The sequence below is a fragment of the Neoarius graeffei genome, chromosome 2 (assembly GCF_027579695.1).
Source record: "Neoarius graeffei isolate fNeoGra1 chromosome 2, fNeoGra1.pri, whole genome shotgun sequence".
Taxonomy (NCBI): domain Eukaryota; kingdom Metazoa; phylum Chordata; class Actinopteri; order Siluriformes; family Ariidae; genus Neoarius; species Neoarius graeffei.
The window spans coordinates 3,668,530-3,695,141 of NC_083570.1; the positions used below are offsets into that span (position 1 = coordinate 3,668,530).

Consider the following 26,612-nt stretch of genomic DNA (forward strand, 5'->3'; position numbering starts at 1 on the left):
ATTTGGCTTGCAACTGAGCAACCTCCATGAGTTGGGTCGAGGAGAGGTGATCTCCACAGGGGACCAGAATGGTAGTCAATGTTCCCTTTTGAACCTCCGGCCCCAGCTCCACCTTCTCTGGAACCAACTACACCAACGCCACGGGGACCTCCTCATTCCAAAGTTTTACCAGATTGAGGTGGTAAATCTGTAACGCCCCACCTCTGTCCGTTCACCTCACCTCATAGTCGACATCCCTGACTCACCGTGTGACCTCAAAGGGTCCTTGCCACTTGGCGATCAATTTGGAGCTCGACATGGGCAACAGCACAAGTACTTTATCTCCCGGTGCGAACTCCCTAAGGCGTGTGCCCCTGTCGTACAGGCAGACTTGTCATTCTTGGGTCTGCCACAAATTCTCCTGGTTTAGGTGTGTGAGTGTGTGGAGTTTTGCGCACAGATCGATAACATATTGAATTTAATTTTTGCTTGTTGAAGGTCCCTCGTCCCAATTTTCCCGCAGTACATCTAGAATGCACCGCGGTTTATGCCCATATAATAATTCGAATGGGGAGAACCCCATGGAGGCTTGTGGGACATCTCGCACTGCGAATAACAGGGGCTCGAGCCATTTATCCCAGTTGCGTGCATCCTCGCTTATGAATTTTTTTATTATATTTTTGAGGGTGCGATTAAACCGTTCGACTAAGCCGTCCATTTGTGGGTGATAAACGCTGGTGCGGATCGGCTTAATTCCCAGTAACCCATGCAGTTCACGCAGTGTGCGTGACATAAACGTAGTGCCTTGATCAGTCAGAATCTCTTTGAGGATTCCAGCTCAGGAGATGACGCAAAAGAGTGCTTCCACAATACCACGTGCTGAAATATTGCGAAGAGGCACTGCTTCCGGATATCGTGTTGCATAGTCCACCAGAACTAAAATAAAGCAATACCCTCGTGTTGACTGATCTAATGACCTGACGAGATCCATCCCAATTCTTTCAAACTGGGTCTCGATTAATGGTAGAGGGCGCAAAGGCGCTTTTGGAATGGCCGCTGGATTTACTAACTGCCATTCGCGGCATACCGTACACCACCTACGGACATCGCCGCGAATCCCTGGCCAATAGAACCGGGCCATTATTCAGGCTAGTGTCTTATCCTGCCCTGGGAAGTGTCCAGCCATGGGATTAAAGTGAGCCGCCTGGAATATAAATTCCCGGCGGCTCTTAGGGATCAAAAGCTGTGTGATCGGCTCCTTAGTCTGAGTGTCCTACGTCACTCGGTATAATCTATCCTTAATAATGGAAAAATAGGGGAAGGACGGGGTGGCATTTGGCTGGAGCGTTTGACCATCGATTACTCTCACCTGGTCAAATGCATGCTGCAGAGTCTCATCTCGCGACTGCTCTAACGGGAAATCCGCAAGGGATTCCCCGAGAGATGGAGGAAGAGCCTGCTGCTCCTCACTCTGACGTGGTGATGACGTAGACGGCTCTGTGACAGCTGCTCCCACCAATGCCACACCGGGACCTCCCCCTGCTGAACTATGGCAGGCCCCACTCTTCACTAAATGAGTCATTAATTCCCGAAATCCCAGCCAATCAGTCCCCAAAATTATCGAGTGGGTAAGGCGAGGATTAACCGCTGCCTTTACGCTAAATTTCTCCCCTCGAAATAGAATGTGGACCGACACTAAAGGGTAGTTGTGAACACCCCATGCACACACAACACCTTCACCAATTGTGCTCTCCCCAATGCCTCATCTTGCACCAGGCTTTTGTGGATTGAGGTCTGATTACAGCCGGAGTCCACCAAAGCCTGATATGTATCCCCTTGGATACTCACCAGTATGCGATACGCTCTGGCCTGATCGAGGGTGGTCCCTGGCGTGTCGGGGATCTGGACCACTGCGCCCACCTCCATTGCTGAGCACTGATGCTGGAGGTGCCCCGGCTCCCCGCAGCGCCAGCAAACCGGCCTGGGCTCTCTCTCTGCACCGGCGTTCTGGAGCTTACTCACCTGAGGGGGGGAGAGACAGACATGGAAGTGGGAAACGGGAGGGCACTGCGGATGTGGCGGGCTGGCTGGGGTGGAGCCGGCCCCCGCCTCCGTGGTGGGGGAACGGGGCGAGGACGAGGAACAGAAGGGGGGGAGAGAGAGAGAGAGGAGAGGGGAGAAGAGGAGACATGCTGTCCTGCCATCGGAACAGCCGCCAAATCGTCCTCTGCTAGCTCGATGGCCTGATCCAGCGACGTCGGGCGATGGCACTGGGCCCACTCCGCTGCTCCTTCTGGAAGTCAGTCGATGAACTGTTCCAGTGCCAACAGATCGACGATTCCCTCGGCATTGCGGTTGTCAGCCCTCAGCCACCGCTGGCAGGTGTCCCAGAGTTGCTGGCCAAGCGCGAATGGCCGCCCGACCTCCTCTAGGCGCAGACTGTGGAAGCACTGTCATTGTTGTTCCGGGGTGCGCCCCACATGCTGGAGGACGGCCCGGCAGAGGTCTGCGTAGACCAGCCGGTTGTCGGCGGGGAACTGTAGCGCGGCCAGTTGCGCCTCGTCCGTTAGCAGGGAAAGGAGGTGCGCCACGCGCTGTTCCACCGACTAGCCCCAGGCCTCTGCTGCTTGCTTGAAGAGCATGAGGAAGGCCTCGGGGTCGTCGTGCGGGCCCATGTTCATTTGGGTGAGGTGGGGAGGGCCTGCAGCGGTGGAGGTGGTGGACCCCACCGACGCGAGGAGGTGCTGGAACACCTGACGATCTTCCTGCTGCGCCAGCACCAGGGCCTCGAACCTTTGCTCCTGCTCCTTCCGGAGGGCGGCCAGCACCTGGTGCTGGCTCTGTTGGGCCGTGGCAAGGGCATGGATCAGGTTCTTGAAGGGGGAGGACTCCATGGGGCTGTTCTCCTCTGTGCTCTGAATCCCGGGTTTCAGCACCACTGTAAGAATTAGAGCGGGTGGGTGGAGCACAGAAGTATGGCAGACCAGAACTGAGTTCCAAAAACTCTTTATTAGCACTTTTCAGTGACTATGTTACACTCTCCCAGCCACACGCACGCACGCACACAAGTCGTCTGGTTGGGGAGAGAGCTCCCTTCCTCTGCTCTCTCTCACCTTTTATAGGGCGCGGTCACTGGGGAAGACACATAAACACAGGTTAATTCACATCAGGTGTAGTGATTCTGCCACTTACCTTCCCTGACTCCGCCCTCCATTCACAGACCGACGCTTGACCATGCCCCCGCTGCCACAGTGATATTTAGTTCTTTGGAAGTGCGCCCTACTGACATGACCTCAGTCTTTTCTATGCTGATCTTCATTGCCTGCTGCTCACAACTGCTGGTTAATCTGTCCATGTGTTTTTGCACCAGCTCTTTGTCCTCGTTCATAATGCTTTGGTCATCAGCAAACAGTAATTCATTCAGTGCCTGGGGATCTATCTTGGCATCTTTGGTGATCTTGTCCATATGAAAAGTAATGGTGACAGCACACAGCCCTGTCTCACTCTGGTCCTCACTTTAAACCAATCTGTGAGTCCGCATGTGGTCCGCACTGCAATTTGACTGTTGTTGTAAATCGCTCTGATGTTGTCAAGGAGTTGTCTTTTCACACCATACCATTCCAATGTCCCCCAAAGCTTGTTTCTGTCCACTCTATCGAATGCCTTCTCTTGATCTATGAAGACCAGATGTAGTTGTTCTTGGTACTCACAAGCTCTTTCACAGAGTTGTTGAAGGGACTCTTCAATGTGTATTTCCTGTGTGACTGAGAAGGAAAATACCTCTATAGGTACCACAGTCTTTCTTACTCCCTTTCTTCTTCCATATGGGGACTATTATTGCTCTCTGCCAGTCATCTGGAGCACATCTCTCCTCCCATACCTTCTGGAATATGCTTGTGAGCCACTTGATGGCAATGTCTCCACAGGCAATGATGGTCTCTGTGGTGATTTCATCAACTCCTGCAGCCTTGTTCTTCAGACTTTGCCTGACTGCTTTCCGGACTTCTTCTTCCTGGATGTTTGGTTCTGTGTAGTCTGGGTATCTGTGGCTGAAGTGTGAGTTGATGTTGTTTTCTACATTGGGGTTAAGTAGAACTCTGAAGTAGTTCTCCCATCTCTGTCTGATTTTGGCCTCCTCATACAGAGGGTTTCCATCATGGTCGTTTATTATGGAGGTGGGGTTGTATGGTTCCTCTTGGAGTCTCATAGCTTTCATGCTCCTGAAGAACTCTTGTGGTGACCTTTTGTACAACTCACTTAGCTCCATACCGTAGGTGTTCCAAGAGGTGTTCTTTGCATCCCTCACTGCTCTCTTACTGTTTCGTCTTGCGAGTCTATACTTCACATAGTCCTCCTCTGAATGTGACTTGACCCATGTCTTGTATAGCCTCTTCTATCCACTTATACCATGTTTGTCTGTGACTGGGACGGTGTTGGAAGAAAGTGTTTGTGATGACGAGCTTACAGTATGTTCTGCACAAAGGCTCAAAAGTTGGTGCCCGTTGTAGTTGCACTGTGCGTTGGGGTCGCTGTAGGGACCCAAATATGCTGTCCAGGGGTCTCTTCTTTTTCCTACTGTACCCTGCCATTTAAGTCACCCATCACAACAACATCCTCTTCGACTGGTACTTGGCCAAGGTTTTCTGACAGTTGTTCAAAGAAATCATCCTTTTCCTCATCTGTGTATGAGTCGTTACATGGCGTATATACCTGAAAGTAATTGGTGGTTCTGCTTTATCAACTGATCTTGTTCAAATAATGCTGCTGAGAAATCACTGAACTTGATTTTATCCAGTCTATGGACGTGACGTGACCCTAGTGATTACTGATGGACTGTCTCAGTGTCACCTGTGAAAAAAACAATCACGTTTTAGAAAAGAAAAAAACATCCACTTTCAAAGCTGCTTCATTGTAACGAGTAACGAGGACCTTGATAGAAATGTAGTGGAGTAAAAAGTACGATATTTGTCTTTCAAATGTAGTGAAGTTAAAGTCATAAGTTTCCCCCAAAAATAATACTCAACTAAAGTACAGATACTCAAAAAGTTTACTTAAGTGCAGAACTCAAGTAAATGTACTTCGTTACGGTCCACCTCTGAAAACTTAAAACATACAACCATTTTTAAAATATACTGTAAATGACTGTTAAAAATGAAAGTAGCCATTGGATTTTGTTCAGTTTCTAATGAATGAAGTCAGAAAGCCCGGCACACATGGGTGATTTTCCATCGCTTTGTTGTGCAACTTTTTGACGCAAGCAAAAAATTGCTTCGTGTCTGGATATTTGCGATGGTGATTTTTTTTGTTGCTTGTGATAGATCGCAGGTATCAAACATGCTTGATGTTCTGCGACAAAAAATCGCAAGTCGCTGACTTGTTGCAGAGATACTGCCGCGTGTGCGTGTCTTTGCAGTAATGAAGCGATCACTTCCAAAGGCTAAACCAATCCCCGCCTGCGAAATAGTCACATGATTTCCACATGACTTGCATCCCCCTCCCCAAACTGCCCACTGATTTGCAGATAATGTGCACACGAGAGGGGAAACTTGCATCCAAAAATTGCAATAAGCTTGCGACAAGAAGTCACCCGTGTATGCGGGGCTTAAAGGAAAGGTACAAATATTAGCCGCACCCTTAAATTGCTCTATCTCCTCCCAGACACCTGACAATCATTTAATTTTCATACAAACTGAGGCTTGTGAAATGTTACAAATGTGCAAATCTGAGACCGTGTCAGATAAAAAGTCTGAGCTTCTAGTTCCATTAGAGATAATGGTTCATTTTTACTTTAAAAGTATAATTATAACTAGTGATGGACAGATGAAGCTTCATGAAACACTGAAGGTTTCCAGCCAACTGTGTTGAAGTGGTTCATTTCTTGACGCGTCACTAAAGACACCTGCTGGTCAAACGATTAATCATTCAATCACACACTGAAATTAAAGTTCCAACTGTAAGAAGAACATATGTATTTCTTTGTGCTGAATTGACCAATCGTATTTGTATCATCACACCTTTATGTGTGAATATATACTGTACGCGTGTTTTTATCATTTATCACTTCATCACTCATCACTTCATCACTTATCTTTTATTCTGCAAAGCTTTGATTGTAATATTTGAATAAAAATCCCAAACTCACAGATAAACCTGGATTTATAAGGTTCTATCTGCGGGCCAATCATCATCCAGGCTGAATATGGGATGAACACGACATCGGCAGCCTGAACCGATCATGTACTGGATGTTCTAATGGAGTTTAAATATTGTTCAATGTTTTACAATCAAATCTCAGGGTTTAGAAACAACTTCAGATTTGAAAAAGTGTATGTGGATTTTACATCTTAGAACACAAGCAGAAAAATCAAATTCATTCCAAAAGTGATCTCATTATCTGTAGCCGCTTTATCCTGTTCTACAGGGTCGCAGGCGAGCTGGATCCTATCCCAGCTGACTACGGGTGAAAGGCGGGGTACACCCTGGACAAGTCGCCAGGTCATCACAGGGCTGACACATAGACACAGACAACCATTCACACTCACATTCACACCTACGGTCAATTTAGAGTCACCAGTTAACCTAACCTGCATGTCTTTGGACTGTGGGGGAAACCGGAGCACCCGGAGGAAACCCACACGGACACGGGAAGAACATGCAAACTCCGCACAGAAAGGCCCTCACCGGCCACGGGGCTCGAACCCAGGACCTTCTTGCTGTGAGGCGACAGCGCTAACCACTACACCACCGTGCCACCCCTCCAAAAGTGATGTTTTATTTTTATATAGTGTGACCTGAACAGGTTTAAAATGTTGTTCTGTTCTGGCTTTATTACTGTTTATTAGTTATTTAATGAGACGCTGCTTAATATGAAACAAACAGAACTTTATAATGCGAAGGTCACGAGATCATTTTCTTTTTAAATTTGACTAGTTTCTTGTCTGACAGTTAATTTTTAACATTTCCTTTTTAATTATTTTCAGTGCAACATTTATCATTTTCAGTGATCGTTATGTGGGTGGTGTACACTGAGCTCAACATAAGATCTGGAGAGCTCAGAGCCTATTCCCCGCTGTAGAGACGAGTGAAGCCATCTGGCCGCCATCTTACCGTCCCATCGCGTGTATTTGGCTCATGTGTTAAACCGTGCTATCTGATCAAATTTGCCCGAAGAAAAGTATCTCCTGACTTTTTTCCCCCATTTCATTACCTCCTCTTATTTTCTCAACTTCACCCACATTCCTTACATATTTGTGTAGCGCTCCCCTTCACTGTTTTTTTTTATTTAAATTTTTTTTTACAACCCCGATTCCAAAAAAGTTGGGACAAAGTACAAATTGTAAATAAAAACATAATGCAATAATTTACAAATCTCAAAAACTGATATTGTATTCACAATAGAACATAGACAACATATCAAATGTCAAAAGTGAGACATTTTGAAATGTCATACCAAATACTGGCTCATTTGAAATTTCATGACAGCAACACATCTCAAAAAAGTTGGGACAGGGGCAATAAGAGGCTGGAAAAGTTAAAGGTACAAAAAAAGGAACAGTTGGAAGACCAAATTGCAACTCATTAGGTCAATTGGCAATAGGTCATTAACATGACTGGGTATAAAAAGAGCATCTTGGAGTGGCAGCGGCTCTCAGAAGTAAAGATGGGAAGAGGATCACCAATCCCCCTAATTCTGCGACAGTGAGTTCAACAGTGTAAAATTGCAAAGAGTTTGAACATATCATCATCTACAGTGCATAATATCATCAAAAGATTCTGAGAATCTGGAAGAATCTCTGTGCGTAAGGGTCAAGGCCGGAAAACCATACTGGGTGCTCGTGATCTTCGGGCCCTTAGACGGCACTGCATCACATACAGGCATGCTTCTGTATTGGAAATCACAAAATGGGCTCAGGAATATTTCCAGAGAACATTATCTGTGAACACAATTCACCGTGCCATCCGCCGTTGCCAGCCAAAACTCTATAGTTCAAAGAAGAAGCCGTATCTAAACATGATCCAAAAGCGCAGACGTCTTCTCTGGGCCAAGGCTCATTTAAAATGGACTGTGGCAAAGTGGAAAACTGCTCTGTGGTCAGACGAATCAAAATGTGAAGTTCTTTATGGAAATCAGGGACGCCGTGTCATTCGGACTAAAGAGGAGAAGGACGACCCGAGTTGTTATCGGTGCTCAGTTCAGAAGCCTGCATCTCTGATGGTATGGGGTTGCATTAGTGCATGTGGCATGGGCAGCTTACACATCTGGAAAGACACCATCAATGCTGAAAGTTATATCCAGGTTCTAGAGCAACATATGCTCCCGTCCAGATGACGTCTCTTTCAGGGAAGACCTTGCATTTTCCAACATGACAATACCAAACCACATACTGCATCAATTACAGCATCATGGCTGCGTAGAAGAAGGGTCCGGGTACTGAACTGGCCAGCCTGCAGTCCAGATCTTTCACCCATAGAAAACATTTGGTGCATCATAAAACGGAAGATACGACAAAAAAGACTTAAGACAGTTGAGCAACTAGAATCCTACATTAGACAAGAATGGGTTAACATTCCTATCCCTAAACTTGAGCAACTTGTCTCCTCAGTCCCCAGACGTTTACAGACTGTTGTAAAGAGAAAAGGGGATGTCTCACAGTGGGAAACATGGCCTTGTCCCAACTTTTTTGAGATGTGTTGTTGTCATGAAATTTAAAAATCACCTAATTTTTCTCTTTAAATGATACATTTTCTCAGTTTAAACATTTGATATGTCATCTATGTTCTATTCTGAATAAAATATGGAATTTTGAAACTTCCACATCATTGCATTCCGTTTTTATTTACAATTTGTACTTTGTCCCAACTTTTTTGGAATCGGGGTTGTATTTTTAACCTTTTCCATTTCAGTCTCTGATCATTTTTTTGAATGGCTCTTTATTATGACTGTAATTATTTTTACGGAGATTATTTCAGTTTTTCTCTTATTCGTATATATATTTCTTCTCCCTTATATATAATTTACTTACTTACTTTAATTGTTATTCCAACACAAAGGCTGTTATAATAAACGTCTCCCATTGACTTTATACAGGAAATCATAGCTCGGACGCCATCCGAGAAATAAGCTGTTGTCCAGGAAATATGACCAACCCTGATTTAAGAGTACTTATCAATATACTTGCACTCAATTTAAACTAAAATCATGCAGATAAAACAGATAATCGTGCACATTTTGTCAATTTGTGCAAGTGGGTGTGACATGTGCAGATGATCTCCATAGTCAATTGTGCTTAACCTGAGGGAAATGAAAATAACTCCTGACCCAACTAGAACAATAACACCTCTCTTTTTATTTGCATCCCTCACTAACATTTCTGCCAAAAGGCTATGGTCCTTCTTTCATTTCGGCTCCTGAGGCTAATTTACTCCGTTCATTTTCTTTTTGGATTTGAGCCGTTGAGCTTGAGCTCTCACATTCAATATCAAACACGTCTAGACATCGGCTTTGATCCAGTCTGGGACATTTCCACTGAAAATCTGACCCAGTCACAGTGTTCATCCCAGATATCAGTGTCAGATTTTCAACAAAAACAGACAAAATGATGAGACGGATTTTTTTGTTCTTCCTATAGGGGGTCCACGCAAACGGCGCTGTACAACCCCCTCCCCAAACCGCCCACTGGTTGCAGATAACATGCACACGAGAGGGGAAACTTCTCATCTCATCTCATCTCATCTCATTATCTCTAGCCGCTTTATCCTTCTACAGGGTCGCAGGCAAGCTGGAGCCTATCACAGCTGACTACGGGCGAAAGGCGGGGTACACCCTGGACAAGTCGCCAGGTCATCACAGGGCTGACACATAGACACAGACAACCATTCACACTCACATTCACACCTACGCTCAATTTAGAGTCACCAGTTAACCTAACCTGCATGTCTTTGGACTGTGGGGGAAACCGGAGCACCCGGAGGAAACCCACGCGGACACGGGGAGAACATGCAAACTCCACACAGAAAGGCCCTCGCCGGCCCCGGGGCTCGAACCCAGGACCTTCTTGCTGTGAGGCGACAGCGCTAACCACTACACCACCGTGCCGCCCGAGGGGAAACTTGCATCCAAAAATCGCAATATGCTTACTTAGACTTAGACTTTCTTTATTGTCATTCAGATTTGCATCAAACAATACACATCAGAACGAGATTTTGTTGCTTTGGCTCAGTGTAGTGCAGAACGAAACAGCAGCAAGTATATTACCTGAGAAAATATAAATAAATAAATATTATATATATAAGAAAACTGTGTATAAAGTCCTATATACAATATAAAGTGCATTGCCTGAATATAAAGTATATTGCCTAGGTGGTGGTGGTGGGGATTATTTCGGTTCAACAGTCTTATGGCATGTGGGAAAAAACTGTTGTAGAACCTGGCTGTTCTACTCCGGAGGCTGCATAGCCGCTTTCCAGAAACCAGCAGTGAGGACAGTCCATAGTGGGGGCGTGAGGTGTCTCTGCTGATGTTGCGAGCCCTGGTCAGGCAGCGTTTTTCTGCACTATCCTGCATCGTAGGAAGTGAAGTCCTGATGATTTTCTCCACTGTCTTCACCACCCTCTGCAGGGACTCTGCAGGGACTTCCAGTCAGAGGCCCTACAGTCTCCTGACCAGACAGAAATGCAGCAAGTCAGAATGCTTTCTATAGTGCCTCTGTAGAAGGTGGTGAGAATTGGAGGGGGGAGATGTGCCTTCTTCATCCAGTGCAGAAACTGCATGCGCTTCTGAGCCCTCTTTACAAGGGCCCCGGTGTGATGGGACCAGGTCAGAGTGTCTGTTATCTGCACCCCCAGGAACTTTGTGCTGCTGACTCTCTCCACTGCTGTGTCGTTGATAATGAGTAATGTGTGAGTGGACCGGCTCCTCCTGAAGTCGACGATGATCTCCTTGGTTTTGGCGACATTCAGGACCAGGTTGTTGGTTTTGCACCAGTCCATTAGGTGTTTCACCTCCTCTCTGTAGGCCACGTCGTTGTCACCCTGGATAAGGCCCACTACTGTTGTGTCGTCTGCAAAATTCACGATATGGTTAGTAGTGGACCTGGGACAGCAGTCATGGGTCATCAGGGTGAACAGCAGCGGGCTCAGGACACAGCCCTTAGGGGAGCCGGTGCTCAGGGACATGACACTGGAGGTGTTGTTGCCCACCTGCAACAATGACGAGAAGTAGCCCGTGTATGCGGGGCTTAAAGGAAAGGTACAAATATTAGCCTAACTTCTTCCAGACACCTGATAATAAAGAAAGAAACCTTTATTCATCACATGCACACTTCAAGCACAGTGAAATTAATCCTCTGCATTTAACCCATCTGAAGCAGTGAACACACACACACAGTCAGAGCAGTGGGCAGCCACACCAGAGCACCCGGGGAGCAGTCAGGGGTTCAGTACCTTGTTCAAGGGCACCTCAGCCCAAGGCCACCCCACGTCAACCTAACTGCATGTCTTTGGGGGAAACCGGAGCACCCGGAGGAAACCCACGCAGACACGGGGAGAACATGCAAACTCCACACAGAAAGGCCCTCGACGGCCACTGGGTTCGAACCCGGAACCTTCTTGCTGTGAGGCGACCGTGCTAACCACTACACCACTGTGCCACCCAGTCATACAAACTGAGTCTTGTGAAATGTTACAAATGTGCAAATCTGAGACCGTGTCAGATACAGTAAAAAGTCTGACAGTTAATTTTTAACATTTCCTTTTTAATTATTTAAAATTATTCATCTGTTTTAATTTAAATATTAAAATGAGTGTTTTTGTGCAGCTGGATTATGTTCTAGTGAAACAGACGACTGAGCAACAACGTGGCAACGTGCAGGAATTTTACAGAAAACATTCCACACTTTTATTCTGGATCACACAATCTCACTGTAGAACCAGGAAACCAGGAGAGCCCAAACCCAGCGTATAGAGTCTGAGTGAATGTGGTGTGGACTCTGTGGAGGAGCTTCATCGTGTCAGAGACGCTGTAGAAGGACAGAGTTCCTGCACTGTGATCCACATACACTCCTATTCTGGAGGCTGATGGAACTCTGAGATCAGTCTCTATGTTGTTGTGCCAGAAAGAGAGAGAAGAAGAACACCACAGACTCCAGGATTTGTTGCCTCCAAACCAACACTCATCACCCTGTCCTTTCCTGCTGATGTCTTTATATGAGACTGATATGTCCACAGCAGCACCGCTCCACTCCACCTCCCAGTAACAGCGTCCACACACACTCTCCTTACACAACACCTGAGGCCAGTAATCAAATCTCTCTGGATGATCAGAGTAACGCTGCTCTCTCTCACTCCATCTCACCGCTCTGTTCTTCTCAGACAGAATGAGGCGACGATGTGCCGTGTTGGGATCCAGAGTCAGATAACAGAAATCTAAAATAAAAGAGAAAAACAAACTGAACAATGTGAACATGTTGGGTTTAATTCACACAATATATTTATGTGAAGTGTGTGTGTGTGTGTGTGTTAGATGTACATTTCAGAAACTCTTCTCTGCTCTGTGGTCCTGAAATGATCTGAACTGCTGCAGCTGTGGAGAGAAAAATAGAAACATGAGTTTGTGTAAAAGATGGAAAGAGTTTAAAGGTGCTAACTGCAAAGTTATCTGAAATTTAAAATAATAATAATAATAATTGTGCATGATATTTTCCTCTCTCTCATAAGACCAAGATCATGCGGATGAGGTGTAAACAGTTTGATGTGCTGAGAGTCGCTTTTCTCCATTTTGGCACTGTTTTCCGAACTCTCGAAGTAAACAGTGTGGCCCTACACAAAGAGCCGAACACCAGGAGCCTTAAAGGATATGGGACATGAAACATAAATGCACGCTATATCAGTTTCTTTCCATTAAAAATATGAATTAATTGCATCAACAAATACAAAATCATCTATTAAATTCAGCAAAATCGTTATATTCGTGATGATTATATGGCATTTCTGCTCGACTTCCGATATGCATTTTCTACAACCGGAAGAGCCGCTGTCACGTGATCATACGTCACAAAAACTTTCGGGCACAGCACAAGCGGGTAGATGAATGGAGAAGTGGATGACAAGAAAATTGTTTTTATAGTCTTTAACGTACATTGGACATCATAGTGTATTGTGCTGCTTATGGTTGCAATAATTCCAATGGGAAATGCCCTGGAGTAAGTTTTTTTTTGCATTCCCCAAGGACCCGAAGCTGAGGAAAGTGTGGGCTCACTACTGCTGTAGAAAAAACTTTGTACCTACTGTTTCCCACAAACTGCGTTCGAACCATTTCACAGAGGATTCTTTCAACATTAATACTCAGGTACTGAACGAAATTAATTGCCAAGCCAAATTTACCTTCACTCGGAGTTGTACCATTATTTTTTAGACAGGGCGGACGAACCAGGGCATTCGCGTGCCTGGCCGTGCCCGACGAGGAGCGCTCTCGGCCGGCTTGGGAGGCAGACGGCAGCCCCTCCTGGAAGTGTGGTTTTACCATGGGCCTCATGCGGAAAAATGCCGAGGTGCATTCGCTAAGCGACTGAAAGCCGAGGTAAGGATTAGTATTATAATTTTGGTTGTATCAATTATTGATTATCATAATTCCGACTCGTTTCGCCATTTTGAATGTTTTCATCTCGGACTCTGGAAGCATTGTATCTCAATCAATCTCGAAAAATATCAGCAAAAAAAAAACTAGCTTGCAACGGACTTTAGCTAGATCTATGATGAACTTTCAATGTATGATACAAAAATAATACTTCTTTCAACAGATCATTAGCCTTTGAGCAGAACTGTTTTTAACTTACCGGGAAGTGTTATCGAGCCGACCGCTTTCAGTTTCATGAGGGCTGAATGAACCCTCACTCTCAGAATCATCTGACCCGTCAGAGTAAAGACAAGATCCATGTTCATGTGAATTTCCAGCTATCGGTTCGAATTGATAGGGTCTAACTTCACATCTCTGTGAAACATCGGGAATATCACTGTCGATGGTGTCCATTTCGGTAACATGTTTACATTAGATTCCCAAGCGCTGGCTCCTTGGAAAGTTTTTGTTACGTCACGGGTCACGTGACCACCTAGCTCATTAACGAATCCTTGTTTTACGCTGATGTATAAAAAAACTTGAATAATGTGATGATTTTCACATTTTTGATGCCCTGCAGTGATTTAGATGGCATTTCTTATGTCCTTTATACATAATTACTGTATGCCCAGAAAAAAATCCATGTCCCATATCCTTTAACTAATGAGCATAACTCTGGGACTGCGTCACACCAAGATGGCGATGCGCAGAAAACATCGTGAAAATTAAAAATTTAAAAATGCCAGCAGATTGTGTTACATTAAAATTCTGAAACATGCAGGCATCACAGACCCATATAATTTACCCAGAAATCTATTTATTTATTTTGCTCTCTCTCTCTCGGGCACATGCTGAGCAAGTGGGTGGAGTCCAAGTGTGTGAGTGGTGTTGAGTGTGGCCGCTGTGCCATTGTTTTCACTACTTTTTCTACCTTTTCTCGTCTTTTGCTGTTTTCTTTCCGTTTTTTGTATGGCTTGTTTTGTTTTTTTGTTTAAGAGTTAGTTTGGGTGGATTATTTGGAGTAGTTCAGTTTTTTGTTTTTATTTCTTTGCCGAGGCGTCTGCCCCGATCTGGGAGCATGGTGGCCTCAGGCACAGGAATGTTTGGGTCTTTAACGCTGTGGCATGCCATTAAAATAGCAGCAAATGCCAGCGTTGAAGAGCGTGTTTTGGCTGTTGGTGAGATGGTCGGTCACAACAAAATTCTCTCTGCAGCCCGTATGAACAAGGCAGTCATTTTGTTTCTTGAGATGGTGGAACTGGCAAATGAAATGGTTGAAAGGGGAGTAGTAATTGATGGTGCTTTCACCTCAGTGCTCCCTTTATCAGCTCCCTCTAAAAAAGTAATTATTTCCAATATTCCGCCCTTTATTAAGGATGAAATCCTTATTGAAGCTCTATCTCGTCATGGTAAACTGGTATCACCCATAAGGAAGATAGCGATTTCCAGCAGCAATCCACTCCTTAAACATGTTGTGTCGTTCAGACGTTTTGTGTATATGATCATAAAAGATAACAAAGACTTAGATTTTACTCTGAATGTGCCGGTAGAGGGGTTTCATTATTCAGTTTATGTGTCCTCCTGTTTGATGAAGTGTTGTTATTGTGGCCAGATTGGCCATTTAGTGCTGGCTTGCCAAGACAGAATGGGTAGTACTCTAGCTGAGGGGAAATCTAATAGCGAGCAAACCCCCAGTGATAACGTTCCCAATAATGGGGAGGGTGTAGAAGCTAATAGTATTCCGACAGAGGGAGAGGGGGAAAGTTCCTCAGTTGAGGTAAGCCCTCCACGTAGTACCCCTGATGAGCCAGCAGGGGAAGGTGCATCCCAAGCTGAGCCCGAAAGTGTAGATATTCCCCAAACTAGTGGAGCAGTAGATGATGATTATCTAACAGATGAGATTGATGCATAGGATGAAAGTTCTCAAATGGAAGCAGAGGATGAACCAAATGTTTTTAAAGTGCCCCCCAAAACTCGCAAGCGTTTACAAAGTGATGAGTTTGCTAAATCAAAAAAGAAGCCTGCACGAGGCCAAAGTAAACCTACGATAGAAAGCGATTTAGAGTCTGACTGTAGTGTGGATTGTAGTTTGCGCAAGAGTGGCTACACTACTCAAGATTACACCGTAGAAGATATTAAAAATTTTCTGAGTGAAACAAAGAATGTCAGAAATGTTCATATTGACAATTTTTTCCCTGATCTTGAACAGTTCATGGCTAGAACAAAACAGTTCATTTCGGACAGGCTTTTTTCTAATCCTGAAGTTTACCGTTTAACTCAGTTCCTTACAAAGCTAAATACCCTTCTGGGTAAAAACAGTAAATCAAAGAAGGTAGCACCCAAACAAGCAGCAAAATGTTTGTAATTATACAGTTTATTTTTGTTTTTGATCATGGGTGACTTTTGTATAGCCTCCCTAAATATCAATGGGGCGAGGGATCCCTTGAAAAGGGCACAGCTTCAACTTTTGTCACGCATTAAGCGTTTAGACGTCCTTCTTTTGCAAGAGACGCACAGTGATGCAAGGAACGTAGCTGATTGGGCACTGGAGTGGGAGGGTCTTTCTCTTTTGAGCCACAATTCCAACGTTAGTGGTGGAGTCGCATATCTGTTTGCAAAGAGTTTTACTCCCATTTCTTATGAAATGGTGGAAGTTATAGACGGAAGATTACTAAAGGTTAGAGCTTGTTTTGAAAGTTATGTTTTTGTTTATGTGTATGCCCCAACCACTGCAGCAGAAAGAGTGGCTTTTTAAGAAACATTGTCTACTGTTATTTCTGGATGCAATGGTGATGAATATCTGTTTATTGGGGGTGGATTTTAATTGCACAGAGCAGGACATTGACAGAAATCACGTTGAGCCGCATATGCTTTCACGCAGAAGACTTAGCCAGTGTATGCAGACACATGACCTAAGCAATGTCTCATCTCATCTCATCTCATCTCATTATCTCTAGCCGCTTTATCCTTCTACAGGGTCGCAGGCAAGCTGGAGCCTATCCCAGCTGACTATGGGCGAAAGGCGGGGTACACCCTGGACAAGTCGCCAGGTCATCACAGGGCTGACACATAGACACAGACAACCATTCACACTCACATTCACACCTACGGTCAATTTAGAGTCACCAGTTAACCTAACCTGCATGTCTTTGGACTGTGGGGGAAACCGGAGCACCCGGAGGAAACCCACGCGGACACGGGGAGAACATGCAAACTCCACACAGAAAGGCCCTCGCCGGCCCCGGGGCTCGAACCCAGGACCTTCTTGCTGTGAGGCGACAGCGCTAACCACTACACCACCGTGCCGCCCCCCCTAAGCAATGTATGGAGAAATTTTAAACATCATCTTAATATGTTTAAGAACTGTGATATTACTCCTGTAAGTTTTTCAGATCATAGTTTGGTTGTGTGCAGTGTTTTCTTGAACTCAGTGAAGCCAAAGAGTGCTTATTGGCATTTTAACACTACTTTAACCCAGGATAAGGACTTTAGGGATGTTTTCAAAGCCTTTTGGGATGAGTTTCGTGAATGCAAGGCATCTTTTATTTCTTTACAACAGTGGTGGGACTTTGGCAAAGTGCAAATCCAACAATTGTGTAAACAGTATACTCGAAACATCACAAGTGACAGAACTCGGTCAATTGAAATTCTAGAAGCAGAGTTAGTAGAAATTCAAAATTTGGCTTACTCTACTGGGGATCATGATGACATTGACAATCTAGCAACCAAGAAGGGTGCCTTAGCTGAGCTGTTAGGTCTTAATGCACAAGGAGTGTTGGTCCGTTCATGTTTTCAGTGTGTAGATCAGATGGATGTACCTTCAAAATTTTTCTTTAGCTTGGAGAAGAAAAATGGCCAGAGAAAATGTATTCATTCTTTGAAATCTGAGTCTGGAACCCTTTTGACCAGTGTGCATGTAGAGCTGCACAGTTTTATGAAGATCTACACAGGAGCAAACTAAGTGGTGAACAGGCTGACAGTGTGTTCATGGAGGGATTGCCTCAGGTTTCAGCGGATTCCTTGGCCGAACTTGATTCAGCTCTGATGTTGGAGGAATTGAAGAGGGCCCTTCACGGTATGGAGGTTGGCAAGGCTCCTGGCCTGGATGGACTCCCTATAGACTTTTATAAGTCTTTTTGGTCTGAGGTGGGGGAGGATTTGCTTGCAGTGCTCAATGACAGTCTTGCTGGAGGACTCCTGCCAGTGAGCTGTCGTGGGGCAGTCCTCACGCTTCTACCTAAAAAAGGTGATCTCACTGATATAAAGTGCTGGAGACCTGTGTCGCTTCTGTGTAGTGACTATAAATTATTATCCAAAGCACTGGCCAACAGACTATGTAGGGTGATAGACCAGGTCATCCATCCAGACCAAACCTACTGTATTCCCAGTAGATCCATTTTTGATAATGTCTCTTTAGTCCGTGATGTTATAGGCATGGCAAAAATGTTGGGGCTTGATGTAGGGTTGGTCTCATTAGACCAAGAGAAAGCTTTTGATAGGGTGGAGCATAATTATCTGTGGGACACCTTATATGCCTTTGGATTTAGTGAAGGCTTCGTTCAGAAGGTCAGGGTTCTGTACAGTGATGTGGAGAGTATTCTCAAAGTCAATGGTGGTTTAAGTGCTCCCTTTAAGGTTGGCAGAGGTGTGAGGCAAGGCTGCCCCCTGTCTGGTATGTTATACTCTTTAGCAATAGAGCCTCTTTTGCAGAGATTAAGAATAACTTTAAGGGGTGTGTCTGTGCCTGGGTGTGTGGTACCTCTTCGTGTGTCAGCCTATGCTGATGATATAGTTTTACTGATTAGTGGGAGAAGGGATATAGAGATGGTGGTGGACATCCTTAAGGAGTTTGGGTTACTCTCATCAGCCAAGGTAAATTGGTCAAAAAGTGAGGCTCTATTGCTGGGTCAATGGGTGGAGGGGGTGCCAAGTCTCCCAGATAATTTAAGTTGGAGGAAAGATGGGTTCAAGTATTTGGGCGTTTTTCTGGGGAATTATGAAGTTATGGGGAAAAATTGGGAGGGGGCGGTTGAAAGTGTTAAGGGAAGGCTTGAAAAGTGGAAGTGGCTTTTGTCAAAAATGTCTTATAGGGGGCGTGTACTCATTCTCATCTCATCTCATTATCTCAAGCCGCTTTATCCTTCTACAGGGTCGCAGGCAAGCTGGAGCCTATCCCAGCTGACTACGGGCGAAAGGTGGGGTACACCCTGGACAAGTCGCCAGGTCATCACAGGGCTGACACATAGACACAGACAACCATTCACACTCACATTCACACCTACGGTCAATTTAGAGTCACCAGTTAACCTAACTTGCATGTCTTTGGACTGTGGGGGAAACCGGAGCACCCGGAGGAAACCCACGCGGACACGGGGAGAACATGCAAACTCCACACAGAAAGGCCCTCGCCGGCCCCGGGGCTCGAACCCAGGACCTTCTTGCTGTGAGGCGACAGCGCTAACCACTACACCACCGTGCCGCCCGGGCGTGTACTCATTATTAACAATCTAGTAGTTTCATCCTTCTGGCATAGACTAGCCTGTGTAGACCCTCCACCTGACCTGCTACAAAAGATTCAGTCTATTATTGGAAATTTCTTTTGAGATGGGCTGCATTGAGTACCTCAGTCTGTGTTGTTTTTGCCGAAAGATGGGGGGCAGGGCCTCATACACTTACGGTACAAAGTAGGACTGCAGCTTTTAGACTGCAGTTTGTAAAAAGGCTCTTGACGGGGCCTACAGATGTTGCATGGAGGGGTTTGAGCTGTGCAATATTGAAAATGGGTGGGAGTTTGGGGTTAGACAAATCTTTGTTTTTGATGAAAACAGATGAAATGTTGTTTTCAAAGTTGCCACTGTTTTATTGCAGTTGTTTGAAAGTCTGGGCCTTGTTTAATGTCAGAAGGCTTGGCCCTGCAACCTCTTTACATTGGCTCTTGCAAGAGCCTGTGGTTGGAGGTGCTCATCTAGATGTCTCCTCTGCCAATTTTCCGTCACTACAGAAGATGCTGTGTGGTGCCAAGATCGTCACTTTGAAAGATGTAGTGGACTTGACGGGGCCATATTTTGGGAATAGAAGAGGGCTTGCTGATTCCTTGGGGATGAGGTCGCTTCGGGTGTCATCGCAGCTCCTGGAAAAATGGCATGCTGCCTGCACCACAGATGAGATTGGACTGCTTGTGGACTATTGTGCAGGGGTGTGTCGTCCTAACGAGCAGGACCTTTTTCCTGGGCTGGTGGTCTGGCCCAATTTGGATGGGTGTACAGGTCCACTTCTATCTAGGACCCCAAACACTATGCTGCTAAACATGGCTACAGGGAAACAGCTGTATCATGCTTGTGTCAAAGCTTTTAATAAAAAAAAAGCTTGGAGAGCAGAGCTGACACACCGTGGAGTGCAGCTCTCAAACTGAGTAGTGGGGTGAGGCCGGAATGGAGAGCACTTTATAAACCACCATTGGCTAAGAGAGTGGGTGATTTATAGTGGAGAATTCTTCATGGAGCAGTCGCTGTCAATGCTTTTGTTTCAGTGATAAACAGAAATGTAAGTCAGGAATGTCCTTTCTGCTACCAAAGGGAAACTGTTTTTCATGCTTTTACTTTTTGTTTAAGACTAAAACCCTTGTTTTGCATGCTGAAAGATGTATTTGGTGCATTTAGTGAAGAATTCTCCACTGAGACATTTGTCCTTGGTTTTAAATATGTTAAGAAAAGACAAAATGTATGTAAAATTTTGAATTTCGTCCTGGGTCAAGCCAAGATGGCTATTTACATTACTAGGTGGAATAAGGTCGAGCACCAACCAGGGACTAATGTCGTTGTTCTGTTTCCCACCCTGGTTAAAGCTAGCCTGGGAAATCCCATGCTGCTTTGCACAATCGTTCCGATCTGAAAAGACAGCATGGAAACTATGGTCTAAAGGCTCGCCTGAGTTAGGGAGCCAATCAGAGAGTGGGGAGGGGTGGAAAGACGGTGACGCGTACTACTCGACAAACGGAAGCTTGTAGTTTATTTGGGACTGTTTACGGATCACATTTAACATGGCGGTGAGCGATACGAACCAAACTTTTGATCAAGCTTTGTCTTGCACAAACGGCAGTAATCGTTCAGTGCCATTGTTTTCCTATTTTTGTTTTGCCTTTTCTTTCCTTCTCTTTTTTTTATTACAGATAAGAAACAAGTACAGAATTGTATGAACGAAAGAAAGATACAATGACTCTTTCCTTCTCTTCTTCGCCTCTTCGCCGCTCTAACTACGTCACCGGGTACAACTGCCATGATTAGCCATGGGCTACGTATACGCCAAATGATAGACATTCGCAACGTCCAATAAACGGCCGTTGACAATCGTAAACCACACCTCCCCTACGAGAAATTCAATAGGCGGATTCCAGACCATATTTCACTTGTGATATGGTCTGGTGTTAACCAGACTAGGTTAAAGCCAGAGTTTTGGTTGATTTCAGGTTTTATGAGCTAATGCAAAATCTTGAAACATTTAAGGATGTGTGGTGTGTCAAAAAAGCAATCTGCACTATAATGGCATTTTAGACATATCTTTGATGGAAAGGAATAATTGCTTGTCGTGCTCTAGTTATGTAAAACTGAATAGAGTATGATTTAAAAATTCAAATTCTCTCTCTCTATCTCTCTATGTGCAAGCGTTCACAGCTTCAGATGGTTTAAATTGAGAGGAGGAATTTCATTGTGTTTGAGTGTAAATGTGACAAGAATAAAAGCTTTTTCTTCTTAATTTAGCCACAGGTGTATTTATTCCTCTTGAAACGTGTTTGGCAAAACGGCTACCGGATTTGGGACACGACGACATCCTGAATTATTTGATATTTGGGATTTCTAAACACACCGGAAATACTAAAGGCAGACAAAACTACAGATGCGGACCAATATTTCGAGGTAGGTTTCATGCCAGAATGTTTTTGAAAATTTCCAAAAAAGAAAAATTGTGCTGGTCGTTGTCAAACACAAAGCTTGGCCAGATAAACAAATCCACAGTTACGATGATGTCATGTGAAAGACCCCTATAACTCCATACTCGGTACATAAAAAAATGACATGCCATCTAACCTTGCTCTATCTTGTAGTTGCACTCACTTGGCAGGCTTTCCTTTTCTTCAACTTTGAGCTGAAGTGCCCGAGTGGCGGCGCGCATGTACGCAGAGGCTTTGCTCTCCTATGATGAACTAAATTTCGTTGTACATTTGTGCAGTGAGAATAAAGGCATTCTATTCTATTCTATTCTATTCTATTCTATTCCGCTGGCTTTTAGGTGGTGGCAGAGCCAAGTCCACCATGTTTGCCCTGGCCGACTTGTCTTGGTGAACAGTAGGTCAAACACGCCCCATTGTGGTCACGTGATATTGTTGCTCACTTGTTTCAGCAATTTTTGGAATTGTAAAATGCAGGACGTTTTTTATCTCGGCAAAACAATTACACACAGGACACACAGTGTGTGTGTGCAGCAGCGAAACATCTCGAAACTCCAACAGGAACAGAAATAGAACATTTTACCCAGAATTCAACTTTGCAGTCAGAACCTTGAAAGTGATCCACGCAGTTTATTCATTTTAAATCAGTGTTTTAGTTCAAAGTGTCGGGTGAATAAAGTGTCTGCAGAAAAGAAAGCAGGAGCATCGCTAAGAAATAACACATCACTGTGTTTCTCCAGCAGGAACAGCTCCTCTTACCATGTGGAGGGATTTTGTTGAATTCCTCCTCACAGAATTCCTCGAGTCTCTTTTTCAGATCTGAGAGAGAATTCCTCACTCCATCAAATGAGAGATGTTGATGGACAGTGACGCTGGATGTGTGAAATGATGGTCTTTGAAATGGAGGAGAGCGACGTCCAGAAGCTAAAACCTACAGAAAGCAAATGAAATGTAAAACCCACTTGTGATGTCAGACAGGGACATTTATTGTTCCCTTAATGAGAGGTGTTTTAGAGAGTGTGTGAGGAACAGCTGGCTCTGTAGATCAGACAGTGAGTGTTACCTGGAGGAAATGGATGTGATCGTGTGTGTGTGAAAGCTGCTCCAGCTCAGTGACTCTCCTCTGAAGATCAGCAATCTCCTGCTCCAGTTGCTCCAGGAGTCGTTCAGCTCGACTCAGTTCAGCCTTCTCCTGATCTCTGATCAGCTCCGTCACCTCCCAGCGCTTTTTCTCCATGGAGCTGATCAGCTCAGTAAAGATCCTCTCACTGTCCTCCACTGCTGTCTGTGCACTGAGCTGTTAGGACACACACACACACACACACACACACACACACACACACACACACAAGATTTAAAGCTCATCTATCATTCCCTCTCTTACTGGGACTGTAAATGACTCGTTGTCCATGTTGTGTGTGTTTCTAGGAGCAGCTCTGTCTCTGCTCACTGCTCACCTTTATAGTGTTCACAGCCTGTTTCAGCTCCTGCACCTTCTTCTGCTTCTCCTGGATTCTCTGCTGGGATTTCATCTGCTCCTCCTTTAACTCACTCTGAGGACAAATAAAATACATTCAGCTTTTTATACAGTACGAGCGAACTGGTTCCATATTAATGTCAGTTCAAAGTATAGTCAAGCCGGAAAGTCTGCACACCCCTTTCATTTTCTCCACGTTATTACATTACGTACTTCTTCTACAATAGATTGAGTTCATTTTTTTGTCACAAAATTCTCCACAAAATAGCGCATAATGACAAAGTGAAAGCAGGTTTTTTTTGTGCTAATTTATTAAAAATCAAAATGTTAAATATATGTGCACAAGTGTACACACCCTTTGATATGACACCCAGAAGTGAACTGAGGTGCGTTTTATTTCCACGGATACTGCTTGAGATGTTTCTACAACTTAATTGGAGTCCACCTGTGGTAAATTAAATTTATTGGACATGATTGGGACTTGCCAATACCTGCCGATATAAGGTCCCACAGTTGACAGTGCATGTCAGAGTAAACTCCAAGCCATGGGGTTAAAGGAATTATCTGCAGACCTCAGAAACAGGATTGTGTCAAGTCATAGATCTGGAGAAGGGTACAGAAAAATTGCTGCAGCTTTACAGGTCCCAAATAGCACAGTGGCCACCATCATTCGACAGTGGAAGAAGTTTGGAACCACCAAGAATCTTCCTAGACCTGGCCGCCTGGCCAAACTGAGCAATCAAGGAAGACAGGCCTTGGCCAGGGAGGTGAGCAGGAACTTGAGGGTCACTCTGACAGAGCTCCAGCATATCCATGTGGAGATGGGAGAAACTTTCAGAAGATCAACCATCCAGGCAGCGCTCCACAAATCAGGCTTTTATGGTAGAGTGGCCAGAAGGAAGCCACTCCTTTGCAAAAGGCATATGACAGCCTGCTTGTGTAACAGGGTTGAATGTGTTCCCTGAATTTCCCCATCCATGTTTGATTTCGTGTCCATTTCCCTTTAAATCCTGTTGTAGTCTGTTGTAGACCTTTTAAATTTGCTGATGCCCTCAACTCTGCCTCTTTTGCGACTGGCTTCAGGCAGAGGTATGTGGTATTTATGTGCACGGTTTTGATTTTTATTTTTTTATTTTGTTTTCTTATTTGCTAGTTTGAGTTTTGTATATCTGTAACGTAGTAGCAATGTTAGTGCATTGTGTGCTGTATGCACGAGTTTGCTGTTTTATTTCTATGTGCATTAAATCAGTTTAGCACACTTGCTCACATTGCAGTCAGCTAGCGAGGCTGGAGTGGTAGCTCAATTGCTTCAGCTAGCAATGTTATGAGTGTAGTACTGTCCGCTGTATTTAATGTGGTTTACCTGGTTTGTTTGGCAGGAGTGTTACGCGTCTGGCTTGCTCCGGTGCCTGATTGTTTTTATTTCTTTTCATATATCTCAGGTGTGCCACTGGTTATGCATTTTTATTTATGCTTGTACAGTGTATTATGCACTCTGCTCTTTTGCGATTGGCTTCAGGCAGAGATCTCAGAACAATAAAACTCTAAAATCAGGTCGGGTGTGACGTCCTTCCTTCGAAATACACAACGCAGAGAGAACGTGGGAGAGGGGAGACGACCTCCGTTACACTTGGAGTTTGCCAAAAGGCACCTAGAGGACTCTCAAACCATGAGAAACAAGACTCTCTGGTCTGATGAAACCAAAATTGAACTTTTTGGCCTGAATACTAAGCGTCATATCTGAAGGAAACCAGGCACTGCTCATCAACACCTGGCTAATGCCATCCCTACAGTGAAGCATGGCGGTGGCAGCATCATGATGTGGGGATGTTTTTCAGCAGCAGGAACGGAGTGACTAGTCCTGAAAGATGAATGCAGCTAAGTACACGGAGATCCTTGAAGAAAACCTGCTCCAGAGCGCTCTGGACCTCAGACTGGGGCGAAGGTTTATTTTCCAACATGACACTTCATAAATATTGGCGATTGTGTGATGTTTGAGGCAAAAAATGAAAATCTACTGTAGAATAAGTCTGTAACATAATAAAATGTGGAAAAGGTGAAAGGGGTGTACAGACTTTCCGGCTTGACGATACATTCATGTTTCTTAGAGCTGTGAATGTTATGTACTGTGTGTGTGTGTGTTTCCTCTCAATGGGAAACTATAATTAAGATGATTTAATTCTGGAAAGATTTCTAGTTCTCACCTGTTTCTCAGCTCTTTCTGCTGCGGCTGTGACGGTGTCGTGACCTTTGTGATTTTCCATCGTACACAAATAACAGATGCAGGTTTGATCAGTACGACAGTAGATCTCAATCAGCTTGTTATGTTCAGAGCAGATCTTCTCTTGGAGTTTTGCTGAGGCTTCAATTAATGTGTGTTTTTTCAAAGCAGGAACTTCAAGATGAGGTTTCAGATGAATTTCACAATAAGAAGCCAAACACATCAGACAGGACTTGACGGCTTTGTGTTTTCTCCCGGTGCAGAAATCACACTCCACATCTCCAGGTCCAGCGTAACAGTGAGCAGGAGAAGCAGCTTGGACTTCAGTCTTCTTCAGTTTCTCCACCACTTCATCCAGCATGTTGTTTCTGCGTAGAACAGGCCTTGTAGTGAAAGTGTCTCTGCACTGAGGACAGCTGTAGACGCCCTTCTGATCCTCCTGATCCCAGCAGCCATTAATACACACCTTACAGAAACTGTGACCACAGAGGATAGTCACCGGATCCTTCAGGAGATCCAGACACACTGGACACATGAACTGGTCCTGAGCTACTGAAATACTGGCCTCAGTCATTTTCCTGAAATCACAGAGAGAGAGCGAGATCAGGTTTTTTTCTCCGAAATGAGGAGTTACTTCCTGGTTCTGTGTGTGAAAGAGTGATGGAGAGAGGAGGAGCACAAACACAGAGAGGTCATGAACACTCCTATATTAACCATTTCATCTCCCTTCAGTGCAGAAATATTACCCATGTAACTGCACTGATTAAGATTAAAGGTGGGGTATGAGATTTTTTTCAGGAGTATTTTTTACCATATTGCTTGAAAAGCTCCTCACACCCATGTTGCAAGCAGTACAATAGAAGGTTTGACCCAAAAACGAAATATTTTAATCCAGTCTACAGTGTAAAATAAAGGAAAAACGCCATCCAATCATATCGAGGTACCACCTCAAAATGCAGGGAGAGACAGAAATAGGTCCCTCCAAACAACAGGGATTTACATGAAAACGGTAGGAGATATTCACAAAATTCTTTCACTGTGGGCGCCACAAGGCTCTCCTGAACGCACTGATGTAAGTATTTTGTCTGTAGTGTAAAAAGTGAGGTCACTAGAGCGAGTTAAAAACGAGTGACTTTTCTGCTAAGTTTTATAATGGCAGTCTATGGGCTATGGGGTACTAGATTTTGGAATAACGGCTCCCGAAAGCCATATTTTGAAAAGAAACAAGCCCGCCCTTGCCATGCTCCCACCCCCTGCATCTCGTTAAGTTAGAGTGTAAAGAGCTTGGAAAAATATCTCAAACTTTCTCATTTAAACTGTTTTGGATGTGGTCGCTTTACCGTTCCGTCGTGGTGAAGAAGGAGCTGAGCCAAAAGGC

General features: G+C 44.6%; 1 protein-coding gene across 1 annotated transcript; it reads right to left on the minus strand.

Moving 5' to 3' along the window:
• Window positions 1–11,711: 11,711 nt before the first annotated feature.
• LOC132879228 (tripartite motif-containing protein 16-like) lies at window positions 11,712–25,808 on the minus strand. The gene is made up of 6 exons (XM_060913713.1): window positions 25,218–25,808; window positions 22,994–23,089; window positions 22,600–22,833; window positions 22,296–22,467; window positions 12,506–12,559; window positions 11,712–12,402 (listed from the first exon to the last, which is right to left on the minus strand). The coding sequence occupies exons 1-6, from the start codon at window positions 25,806–25,808 to the stop codon at window positions 11,876–11,878; spliced, it is 1,674 nt and encodes a 557-aa protein (XP_060769696.1). The 3' UTR covers window positions 11,712–11,875.
• Window positions 25,809–26,612: the final 804 nt, after the last annotated feature.